Raw genomic sequence first — 12,472 nt, 5'->3', positions numbered from 1 at the left:
CACTACTTTTGACAAGGTTTCATAGGGCCCTGGTCAAAAGAAGGGCACTGTTTTGGGAATAAGGTGCCATTTGATACAAACCCAGTGTTAGGTTACAGACCTATTCTCTTTCTCCTACTCCCCAAATGTGTACTCGTTCACTCCCCAAGTGTGTACTCGTTCACTCCCCAAGTGTGTACTCGTTCACTCCCCAAGTGTGTACTCGTTCACTCCCCAAGTGTGTACTCGTTCACTCCCCAAGTGTGTACTCGTTCACTCCCCAAGTGTGTACTCGTTCACTCCCCAAGTGTGTACTCGTTCACTCCCCAAGGATTTACCCTCATTTCCTTTCCCCTTCTAAATGATTCCAGTGATCTCTCAGTGATTTCAGTGATCCCTCAGTGATTCCAGTGATCTCTCAGTGATTGTAGTGATCTCTCAGTGATTGTAGTGATCTCTGAGGGATTTCAGTGATCTTTCAGTGATCCCTCAGTGATCCCTCAGGGATTCCAGTGATCTCTCAGTGATCCCTCAGTGATTCCAGTGATCTCTCAGTGATCCCTCAGGGATTCCAGTGTTGGATTGGTGAATGCATGGGCTTGACTAGAGGGAGTCTTCCAAGTCCATTCCTTTTAAATCAATGAGGGGGAGTGAAGGAGTGCACACTTAGAAGGGGGAGTGAAGGAGTGCACACTTAGAAGGGGAAGAGAAGCTCAATGTTGATGTACAGGTAACTGCCAGAGTAATGGGGAACACTGCTGGCGGCTCTGTGGTGGTGTGGGGTGCATTTTCCTGGCATGGGTCAGGTCCACTCAACCCCTTAGAGGGCATGGGTCAGGTCCACTCAACCCCTTAGAGGGCATGGGTCAGGTCCACTCAACCCCTTAGAGGGCATGGGTCAGGTCCACTCAACCCCTTAGAGGGCAAGGGTCAGGTCCACTCAACCCCTTAGAGGGCATGGGTCAGGTCCACTCAACCCCTTAGAGGGCAAGGGTCAGGTCCACTCAACCCCTTAGAGGGAAAGGTAAACACCAGTAAATACACATCCATTCTGAGTGATCACCTTCAACCTATGGTGAAGCTGTTCTATCGTGATGGGAGTGGTCTCTTCTAGGATGACAACGCCCCCATCCACAGGGCACGAGTGGTCACCTGAATGGTTTGATGACCATGAAAACTATGTAAACCATATGCCACGGCCGTCTCAGTCACCAGATCTCAACCCAATTCAACACTTACGGGAGATTCTGGAGCGGCGCCTGAGACAGCGTTTTCCACCACCATCAACAAAACACCAAATGATATAATTTCTTGTGGAAGAATGGTGTCGCATCCCTCCAATAGAGTTCCTTGTAGAATCTATGCCAAGGTGCATTGAAGCGGTTCTGGCTCGTGGTGGCCCAACGCCCTGTTAAGACACTTTATGTTGGCGTTTCCTTTATTTTGGCGGTTACATGTAAATGCAGAATTCTAACTGGTGATTTAATCAGTAGAACTGTTCAGTGGAATGCCTTTTGACCAGTCCTGTCGTTCACTCCACCTTCTGCTCATTAGTGCTTCCTCTTTTAGCCTGAGGTCGTCTAAATGGAAAGGTCATGCTTCTGGATACATCTCATTCAGAGGAGTCTGTGAAACCTAGGATGCGTCCAAAATAGCACCCTATTCCCTTAACGAAGTGCACTACTTTTGTCCAGGGTTTTGTATTTGTATTTATTATGGGTCCCCATTAGTTCCTGCCAAGGCAGCAGCTACTCTTCCTGGGGTTTATTATGGATCCCCATTAGTTCCTGCCAAGGCAGCAGCTACTCTTCCTGGGGTTTATTATGGATCCCCATTAGTTCCTGCCAAGGCAGCAGCTACTCTTCCTGGGGTTTATTATGGATCCCCATTAGTTCCTGCCAAGGCAGCAGCTACTCTTCCTGGGGTTTATTATGGATCCCCATTAGTTCCTGCCAAGGCAGCATCTACTCTTCCTGGGGTTTATTATGGATCCCCATTAGTTCCTGCCAAGGCAGCAGCTACTCTTCCTGGGGTTTATTATGGATCCCCATTAGTTCCTGCCAAGGCAGCAGCTACTCTTCCTGGGGTTTATTATGGATCCCCATTAGTTCCTGCCAAGGCAGCAGCTACTCTTCCTGGGGTTTATTATGGATCTCCATTAGTTCCTGCCAAGGCAGCAGCTACTCTTCCTGGGGTTTATTATGGGTCCCCATTAGTTCCTGCCAAGGCAGCAGCTACTCTTCCTGGGGTTTATTATGGATCCCCATTAGTTCCTGCCAAGGCAGCAGCTACTCTTCCTGGGGTTTATTATGGATCCCCATTAGTTCCTGCCAAGGCAGCAGCTACTCTTCCTGGGGTTTATTATGGATCCCCATTAGTTCCTGTCAAGGCAGCAGCTACTCTTCCTGGGGTTTATTATGGATCCCCATTAGTTCCTGCCAAGGCAGCAGCTACTCTTCCTGGGGTTTATTATGGATCCCCATTGGTTCCTGCCAAGGCAGCAGCTACTCTTCCTGGGGTTTATTATGGATCCCCATTAGTTCCTGCCAAGGCAGCAGCTACTCTTCCTGGGGTTTATTATGGATCCCCATTAGTTCCTGCCAAGGCAGCAGCTACTCTTCCTGGGGTTTATTATGGATCCCCATTAGTTCCTGCCAAGGCAGCAGCTACTCTTCCTGGGGTCCAGCAACATTTAAGGCAGTTATACATTTAAAAAACATTACATTACATTCATAACAGATTTCACAACACACTAAGTGTTTGCCCTCAGGCCCCTACTCCACTACCACATATCTACAACACAAAATCCATGTGTACGTGTGTGTAGAGTGAGTGTCTATATGTATGTGTGTCTGTGCCTGTGTGTGTGTCTCTTCACAGTCCTCGCTGTTCCATAAGATGCATTTTTATCTGTTTTTTTAATCTGATTCTACTGCTTGCATCAGTTACCTGATGTGGAATAGAGTTCCATGTAGTCATGGCTCTATGTAGTACTGTGCGCCTCCCATAGTCTGTTCTGGACTTGGGGACTGTGAAGAGACCTCTGGTGGCATGTCTTGTGGGGTATGCATGGGTGTCCGACCTAGTGTGCCAGTCGTTCAATATAGGACTTGTCAAAATAAATTAATTATTATAGGAAATAAGGTCATGTTTGGGAGGAAGACCATCTGTAGCACTAAGCACCATGATACCTACAGTTGATTTGAGAGATTTGGGACGATACCTGTTTTGGGGAATGGTATGCAGCACATCCATGAAAATAACACAGGCTCACAAAGCAGGGTCAATCAGTATCTGATCAGATGATTGTTGATCAGTTAGCAGCTCTCCCCTGCTTTGTGACAGGCTCTCACCCCCTATGGGCCCTGGGCGAAAGTAGTGCACTAAATAGGGAATAGAACGGCTTGGGACACAGACACAGCCTTACCTCTCTGATGTGTTTCCTGTTTTGGGACACAGACACAGTCTTACCTCTCTGATGTGTTTCCTGTTTTGGGACACAGACACAGCCTTACCTCTCTGATGTGTTTCCTGTTTTGGGACACAGACACAGTCTTACCTCTCTGATGTGTTTCCTGTTTTGGGACACAGACACAGTCTTACCTCTCTGATGTGTTTCCTGTTTTGGGACACAGACACAGTCTTACCTCTCTGATGTGTTTCCTGTTTTGGGACACAGACACAGTCTTACCTCTCTGATGTGTTTCCTGTTTTGGGACACAGACACAGTCTTACCTCTCTGATGTGTTTCCTGTTTTGGGACACAGACACAGTCTTACCTCTCTGATGTGTTTCCTGTTTTGGGACACAGACACAGTCTTACCTCTCTGATGTGTTTCCTGTTTTGGGACACAGACACAGTCTTACCTCTCTGATGTGTTTCCTGTTTTGGGACACAGACACAGTCTTACCTCTCTGATGTGTTTCCTGTTTTGGGACACAGACACAGTCTTACCTCTCTGATGTGTTTCCTGTTTTGGGACACAGACACAGTCTTACCTCTCTGATGCGTTTCCTGTTTTGGGACACAGACACAGTCTTACCTCTCTGATGTGTTTCCTGTTTTGGGACACAGACACAGTCTTACCTCTCTGATGCGTTTCCTGTTTTGGGACACAGACACAGCCTTACCTCTCTGATGTGTTTCCTGTTTTGGGACACAGACACAGTCTTACCTCTCTGATGTGTTTCCTGTTTTGGGACACAGACACAGCCTTACCTCTCTGATGTGTTTCCTGATTTACATACATGCTGCTGTCTGTTTCTCCCATAGTGTGGATCTCTCCCAAATGGCACCCTATTCCCTATAATATAGTGCACTACTTTTGACCAGGGTACCATTTGGGACTCATCTTGAGTTAATGATGTATAGTCCAGGTGCTGGTGGTTGGATTCTCTGATGCATGTTGTCCTCTCCCCCCCTCCACCAGTTACCAGAGGTTACTCCAGGTGCTGGTGGTTGGATTCTCTGATGCATGTTGTCCTCTCCCCCCCACCAGTTACCAGAGGTTACTCCAGGTGCTGGTGGTTGGATTCTCTGATGCATGTTGTCCTCTCCCCCCCTCCACCAGTTACCAGAGGTTACTCCAGGTGCTGGTGGTTGGATTCTCTGATGCATGTTGTCCTCTCCCCCCCTCCACCAGTTACCAGAGGTTACTCCAGGTGCTGGTGGTTGGATTCTCTGATGCATGTTGTCCTCTCCCCCCCTCCACCAGTTACCAGAGGTTACTCCAGGTGCTGGTGGTTGGATTCTCTGATGCATGTTGTCCTCTCCCCCCCTCCACCAGTTACCAGAGGTTACTCCAGACTGTAGGGGTGTTGGAGGCCCAGAGAACTCAGGGGATACTGGACTTGGAGCGTCTGGCCAGACATCAGAGAGAAGCTCTCCAAGACCCCGTCAGCTTTGTGGAGCAGCTGCAGAAACAGGTACTGTACTTTACATGATAGGTTATAGCCTGTTATAACCGGTGTATGATGCGTTGTAACTCTTAACCCTGCAGAATCAGCTGGTGTATGGTATAGAAGCGTTGTAGTAGTAATAATAATACTAGTAACCATCACCCTTGGCTGCAGAAACAGGTACTGTATAATCAGAATTCTAATAGGTATATGATGGGTAATAACGGGTAGGTGATGGGTAATAACGGGTAGGTGATGGGTAATAACGGGTAGGTGATGGGTAATAACGGGTAGGTGATGGGTAATAACGGGTAGGTGATGGGTAATAACGGGTAGGTGATGGGTAATAACGGGTAGGTGATGGGTAATAACGGGTAGGTGATGGGTAATAACGGGTAGGTGATGGGTAATAACGGGTAGGTGATGGGTAATAACGGGTAGGTGATGGGTAATAACGGGTAGGTGATGGGTAATAACGGGTAGGTGATGGGTAATAACGGGTAGGTGATGGGTAATAACGGGTAGGTGATGGGTAATAACGGGTAGGTGATGGGTAATAACGGGTAGGTGATGGGTAATAACGGGTAGGTGATGGGTAATAACGGGTAGGTGATGGGTAATAACGGGTAGGTGATGGGTAATAAAGGGTAGGTGATGGGTAATAACGGGTAGGTGATGGGTAATAACGGGTAGGTGATGGGTAATACCGGGTAGGTTATGGGTAATAACGGGTAGGTGATGGGTAATACCAGGTAGGTTATGGGTAATAACGGGTAGGTGATGGGTAATAACGGGTAGGTGATGGGTAATATCAAGGTCTGCTGTCTACGTTTTCTCCTATAACAAGGTCTGCTGTCTACGTTTTCTCCTATAACAAGGTCTGCTGTCTACATTTTCTCCTAGAACATTTTGGATTTTCTCCTCAACATGCAGTTTAAGAAATCCTGCAATTCGTTCTTCAAATGTAATGATGAATACCCCCTGAGTCAGATGAATACCCCTGAGTCATATGAATACCCCTGAGTCAGATGAATACCCCTGAGTCAGATGTGGAGCAGTGCAGTCAGAAGAGAAGCTCTTCCTCTGCTTCCCCACAAAGTCTCTCTTCTCTGCCTGTCCGTGTTTAGTTTTGGCATCCCGTCTCTCTTCTCTGCCTGTCCGTGTTTAGTTTTGGCATCCCGTCTCTCTTCTCTGCCTGTCCGTGTTTAGTTTTGGCATCCCGTCTCTCTTCTCTGCCTGTCCGTGTTTAGTTTTGGCATCCCGTCTCTCTTCTCTGCCTGTCCGTGTTTAGTTTTGGCATCCCGTCTCTCTTCTCTGCCTGTCCGTGTTTAGTTTTGGCATCCCGTCTCTCTTCTCTGCCTGTCCGTGTTTAGTTTTGGCATCCCGTCTCTCTTCTCTGCCTGTCCGTGTTTAGTTTTGGCATCCCGTCTCTCTTCTCTGCCTGTCCGTGTTTAGTTTTGGCATCCCGTCTCTCTTCTCTGCCTGTCCGTGTTTAGTTTTGGCATCCCGTCTCTCTTCTCTGCCTGTCCGTGTTTAGTTTTGGCATCCCGTCTCTCTTCTCTGCCTGTCCGTGTTTAGTTTTGGCATCCCGTCTCTCTTCTCTGCCTGTCCGTGTTTAGTTTTGCATCCCGTCTCTCTTCTCTGCCTGTCCGTGTTTAGTTTTGGCATCCCGTCTCTCTTCTCTGCCTGTCCTTGTTTAGTTTTGGCATCCCGTCTCTCTTCTCTGCCTGTCCGTGTTTAGTTTTGGCATCCCGTCTCTCTTCTCTGCCTGTCCTTGTTCAGTTTTGGCATCCGTCTCTCTTCTCTGCCTGTCCGTGTTTAGTTTTGGCATCCCCGTCTCTCTTCTCTGCCTGTCCGTGTTTAGTTTTGGCATCCCGTCTCTCTTCTCTGCCTGTCCGTGTTTAGTTTTGGCATCCCGTCTCTCTTCTCTGCCTGTCCGTGTTTAGTTTTGGCATCCCGTCTCTCTTCTCTGCCTGTCCTTGTTTAGTTTTGGCATCCCGTCTCTCTTCTCTGCCTGTCCGTGTTTAGTTTTGGCATCCCGTCTCTCTTCTCTGCCTGTCCGTGTTTAGTTTTGGCATCCCGTCTCTCTTCTCTGCCTGTCCTTGTTTAGTTTTGGCATCCCGTCTCTCTTCTCTGCCTGTCCTTGTTTAGTTTTGGCATCCCGCTCTCTCTTCTCTGCCTGTCCGTGTTTAGTTTTGGCATCCCGTCTCTCTTCTCTGCCTGTCCTTGTTTAGTTTTGGCATCCCGTCTCTCTTCTCTGCCTGTCCGTGTTTAGTTTTGGCATCCCGTCTCTCTTCTCTGCCTGTCCTTGTTTAGTTTTGGCATCCCGCTCTCTTCTCTGCCTGTCCGTGTTTAGTTTTGGCATCCCGTCTCTCTTCTCTGCCTGTCCGTGTTTAGTTTTGGCATCCCGTCTCTCTTCTCTGCCTGTCCGTGTTTAGTTTTGGCATCCCGTCTCTCTTCTCTGCCTGTCCGTGTTTAGTTTTGGCATCCCGTCTCTCTTCTCTGCCTGTCCGTGTTTAGTTTTGTCATCCCGTCTCTCTTCTCTGCCTGTCCGTGTTTAGTTTTGGCATCCGTCTCTCTTCTCTGCCTGTCCGTGTTTAGTTTTGGCATCCCGTCTCTCTTCTCTGCCTGTCCGTGTTTAGTTTTGGCATCCCGTCTCTCTTCTCTGCCTGTCCGTGTTTAGTTTTGGCATCCCGTCTCTCTTCTCTGCCTGTCCGTGTTTAGTTTTGGCATCCCGTCTCTCTTCTCTGCCTGTCCGTGTTTAGTTTTGGCATCCCGTCTCTCTTCTCTGCCTGTCCGTGTTTAGTTTTGGCATCCCGTCTCTCTTCTCTGCCTGTCCGTGTTTAGTTTTGGCATCCCGTCTCTCTTCTCTGCCTGTCCGTGTTTAGTTTTGGCATCCCGTCTCTCTTCTCTGCCTGTCCGTGTTTAGTTTTGGCATCCCGTCTCTCTTCTCTGCCTGTCCTTGTTTAGTTTTGGCATCCCGTCTCTCTTCTCTGCCTGTCCTTGTTTAGTTTTGGCATCCCGTCTCTCTTCTCTGCCTGTCCGTGTTTAGTTTTGGCATCCCGTCTCTCTTCTCTGCCTGTCCGTGTTTAGTTTTGGCATCCCGTCTCTCTTCTCTGCCTGTCCGTGTTCAGTGTCTTTAGCATCCGTCTCTCTTCTCTGCCTGTCCTTGTTTAGTTTTGGCATCCCGTCTCTCTTCTCTGCCTGTCCGTGTTTAGTTTTGGCATCCCGTCTCTCTTCTCTGCCTGTCCTTGTTTAGTTTTGGCATCCCGTCTCTCTTCTCTGCCTGTCCGTGTTTAGTTTTGGCATCCCGTCTCTCTTCTCTGCCTGTCCTTGTTTAGTTTTGGCATCCCGTCTCTCTTCTCTGCCTGTCCGTGTTTAGTTTTGGCATCCCGTCTCTCTTCTCTGCCTGTCCTTGTTTAGTTTTGGCATCCCCGTCTCTCTTCTCTGCCTGTCCGTGTTTAGTTTTGGCATCCCGTCTCTCTTCTCTGCCTGTCCTTGTTTAGTTTTGGCATCCTGCTCTCTTCTCTGCCTGTCCGTGTTTAGTTTTGGCATCCCGTCTCTCTTCTCTGCCTGTCCGTGTTTAGTTTTGGCATCCCGTCTCTCTTCTCTGCCTGTCCGTGTTTAGTTTTGGCATCCCGTCTCTCTTCTCTGCCTGTCCGTGTTTAGTTTTGGCATCCCGTCTCTCTTCTCTGCCTGTCCGTGTTTAGTTTTGGCATCCGTCTCCTCTTCTCTGCCTGTCCGTGTTTAGTTTTGGCATCCCGTCTCTCTTCTCTGCCTGTCCGTGTTTAGTTTTGGCATCCCGTCTCTCTTCTCTGCCTGTCCGTGTTTAGTTTTGGCATCCCGTCTCTCTTCTCTGCCTGTCCGTGTTTAGTTTTGGCATCCCGTCTCTCTTCTCTGCCTGTCCGTGTTTAGTTTTGGCATCCCGTCTCTCTTCTCTGCCTGTCCGTGTTTAGTTTTGGCATCCCGTCTCTCTTCTCTGCCTGTCCGTGTTTAGTTTTGGCATCCCGTCTCTCTTCTCTGCCTGTCCGTGTTTAGTTTTGGCATCCCGTCTCTCTTCTCTGCCTGTCCGTGTTTAGTTTTGGCATCCCGTCTCTCTTCTCTGCCTGTCCGTGTTTAGTTTTGGCATCCCGTCTCTCTTCTCTGCCTGTCCGTGTTTAGTTTTGGCATCCCGTCTCTCTTCTCTGCCTGTCCGTGTTTAGTTTTGGCATCCCGTCTCTCTTCTCTGCCTGTCCGTGTTTAGTTTTGGCATCCCGTCTCTCTTCTCTGCCTGTCCGTGTTTAGTTTTGGCATCCCGTCTCTCTTCTCTGCCTGTCCGTGTTTAGTTTTGGCATCCCGTCTCTCTTCTCTGCCTGTCCGTGTTTAGTTTTGGCATCCCGTCTCTCTTCTCTGCCTGTCCGTGTTTAGTTTTGGCATCCGTCTCTCTTCTCTGCCTGTCCGTGTTTAGTTTTGGCATCCCGTCTCTCTTCTCTGCCTGTCCGTGTTTAGTTTTGGCATCCCGTCTCTTCTCTGCCTGTCCGTGTTTAGTTTTGGCATCCCGTCTCTCTTCTCTGCCTGTCCGTGTTTAGTTTTGGCATCCTCTGTCTCTTCTCTGCCTGTCCGTGTTTAGTTTTGGCATCCCGTCTCTCTTCTCTGCCTGTCCGTGTTTAGTTTTGGCATCCCGTCTCTCTTCTCTGCCTGTCCGTGTTTAGTTTTGGCATCCCGTCTCTCTTCTCTGCCTGTCCGTGTTTAGTTTTGGCATCCCGTCTCTCTTCTCTGCCTGTCCGTGTTTAGTTTTGGCATCCCGTCTCTCTTCTCTGCCTGTCCGTGTTTAGTTTTGGCATCCCGTCTCTCTTCTCTGCCTGTCCGTGTTTAGTTTTGGCATCCCGTCTCTCTTCTCTGCCTGTCCGTGTTTAGTTTTGGCATCCCGTCTCTCTTCTCTGCCTGTCCGTGTTTAGTTTTGGCATCCCGTCTCTCTTCTCTGCCTGTCCTTGTTTAGTTTTGGCATCCCGTCTCTCTTCTCTGCCTGTCCTTGTTTAGTTTTGGCATCCGTCTCTCTTCTCTGCCTGTCCGTGTTTAGTTTTGGCATCCCGTCTCTCTTCTCTGCCTGTCCGTGTTTAGTTTTGGCATCCCGTCTCTCTTCTCTGCCTGTCCGTGTTTAGTTTTGGCATCCCGTCTCTCTTCTCTGCCTGTCCGTGTTTAGTTTTGGCATCCCGTCTCTCTTCTCTGCCTGTCCTTGTTTAGTTTTGGCATCCCGTCTCTCTTCTCTGCCTGTCCGTGTTTAGTTTTGGCATCCCGTCTCTCTTGCCAGGCTATGGTCACTCAGTCTGAACATTATTAACGTCTTTGTTTGAAATATTTGATTTTGACGTTGTGCTAATTTGATATCTCTGTTTAGAATTTGGTAACGTTTGAAGTTTGTGATTAAACAGAATTTCGTTTTGCCATAGATTAGTGTATGAATTTTGGATAGAGATTTCTATTTGTTTTAATATTGATGGTGGAATTGTTGAATTTAGCTTGTGCTTTTGGGCCAGTTTCTCTAAAGGGTCTCTCTCTGGGTTGGGCCAGTTGCTCTAAATGGTCTCTCTCTGGGTTGGGCCAGTTGCTCTATATGGTCTCTCTCTGGGTTGGGCCAGTTGCTCTATAGGGTCTCTCTCTGGGTTGGGCCAGTTGCTCTATAGGGTCTCTCTCTGGGTTGGGCCAGTTGCTCTATATGGTCTCTCTCTGGGTTGGGCCAGTTGCTCTAAAGGGTCTCTCTCTGGGTTGGGCCAGTTGCTCTATAGGGTCTCTCTCTGGGTTGGGCCAGTTGCTCTAAAGGGTCTCTCTCTGGGTTGGGCCAGTTGCTCTAAAGGGTCTCTCTCTGGGTTGGGCCAGTTGCTCTATAGGGTCTCTCTCTGGGTTGGGCCAGTTGCTCTATAGGGTCTCTCTCTGGGTTGGGCCAGTTGCTCTATAGGGTCTCTCTCTGGGTTGGGCCAGTTGCTCTATATGGTCTCTCTCTGGGTTGGGCCAGTTGCTCTTTATGGTCTCTCTCTGGGTTGGGCCAGTTGCTCTATATGGTCTCTCTCTGGGTTGGGGTGTTTGTATTAGAAAGCCTTGTGATGATAATATTCAGGATTACAGTAACACTCTCTGTCTCTCTCTGTCTCTCTCTCTCTCTTTCTCTGTCTCTCTCTGTCTCTGTCTCTCTCTCGCTTGCTCTCTCTCCTTTTGTCCGTCTCTCTCTCTCTTAATTCTATTCAAAGAGCTTTATTGGCATGGGAAACATATGTTATCACATATTTTGCAGATCTTATCGCGGGTGTAGCGAAATGTTTATGTTCATAGCTCTAACAGTGCATTAATACCTATTGCAAAGATGTCTAGGAGCTAGGAACAGGGGGACCGTGTCAAATAAAGGTGAAATAAAATATGGCAATGAGAATTGGCCATTAACGGAATGAGAAGCCCTAGCAAATTTAGCTAACAATGGCAGAAGCCATTATGACTAAGCAAAATGAAAAATACATAATCAATTCATGCTCTCTGTAATATATTCTGCTGGAAATAGTTGAAACAAAACATTTTCTCCAACATTAAGTATTACACAGTTACGGTAATGATATTCTAAAATGGTTAAATGGGGAGTATGAGGACAATTATCAAATTGAAACATAATAAAAGACAAAAGACTAGCTTACCTTGTAGCCATCTTTGATCTTGTCTTAGTCATTTGTTATGGGTTGAAAACACTTTATTTAAAGAAACACTGTACTTTGTACAGGAACTTGAAGAAATGCTAATGTAATGAGAAACACATGCTCGGACAAAAAAATACACGAATCGATTGGCAAAACGACATTTAATCACAAGGTTTTCTTATACAAACCCCATCCAGCTCTCCCTCCGTTTATCCACAACAAGAGGCTGTCGCTCCAGGTGGTTCACATGGTGTCAGTGGGTGCTGTAGGTGGGTGTGGTGCAGGAATCAGGCGCAGGACGCAGAAACTTAGTCCAAAAGACTTTAGTGAACAATCACTTTGAACACGAGCCAAAAAAGCCCGGAGGCGAGAAAATACGCACACAGGCGTAAAACAAAATGCGCACTAACATGTGCGAGAACCCTCTCTCAAACAGAGGAGGAAACAACGAAGCACAGACAACCAACAGTAGCGCAATCACACACAACACCTGACAAACACAACGAGAACTTATAGGACAATAATTAACGCTAAACGATAACAGGTGTACAACATCAAGACAAAACCAAACGAACATCGAAACATACAACGGTGGCAGCTAGTACACCGGAGATGACGACCGCCGAAGCCTGCCCGAGCCAGGAGGAGGGGCCGCCTCGGCCGAAACCGGGAAGAGAGGCAGCCTCGGCCGAAACCGGGAAGAGAGGCAGCCTCGGCCGAAACCGGGAAGAGAGGCAGCCTCGGCCGAAACCGTGACACATGGAAGGTTTCAGCTGCTCATCTTGGCTGACAAAGAACAACGTTCGGCCAAAGTCTACTTTTGAGGAACTAGTTCACATGTTTCCTGCCCATACATGGGTCCTGGTGACCTTTATCTAATTCTATGAGGCCACTTCCTGTTGACCCCTGATCTCTAACCTCAGGTGGAGTTGGAC

The 12,472-nt window shown here is 48.1% G+C and overlaps 1 protein-coding gene across 1 annotated transcript in view; it reads left to right on the top strand.

Annotated features, from left to right (window-relative positions):
* The window catches only part of LOC121580541 (ZZ-type zinc finger-containing protein 3-like), a 37,246-nt gene that overhangs the window by 1,829 nt on the left and 22,945 nt on the right, over window positions 1-12,472 (top strand). Inside the window, exon 2 of the mRNA XM_041895480.2 lies at window positions 4,767-4,905. Within this exon, the coding sequence (XP_041751414.1) occupies window positions 4,767-4,905 (139 nt within the window). The remainder of the gene's footprint in view (window positions 1-4,766; window positions 4,906-12,472) is intronic.

This window comes from Coregonus clupeaformis, unplaced genomic scaffold (genome assembly GCF_020615455.1).
Source record: "Coregonus clupeaformis isolate EN_2021a unplaced genomic scaffold, ASM2061545v1 scaf0105, whole genome shotgun sequence".
NCBI lineage: Eukaryota > Metazoa > Chordata > Actinopteri > Salmoniformes > Salmonidae > Coregonus > Coregonus clupeaformis.
Note: the sequence above shows the minus strand (reverse complement) of the source record. Positions and strands in the feature narration are given on the sequence as shown.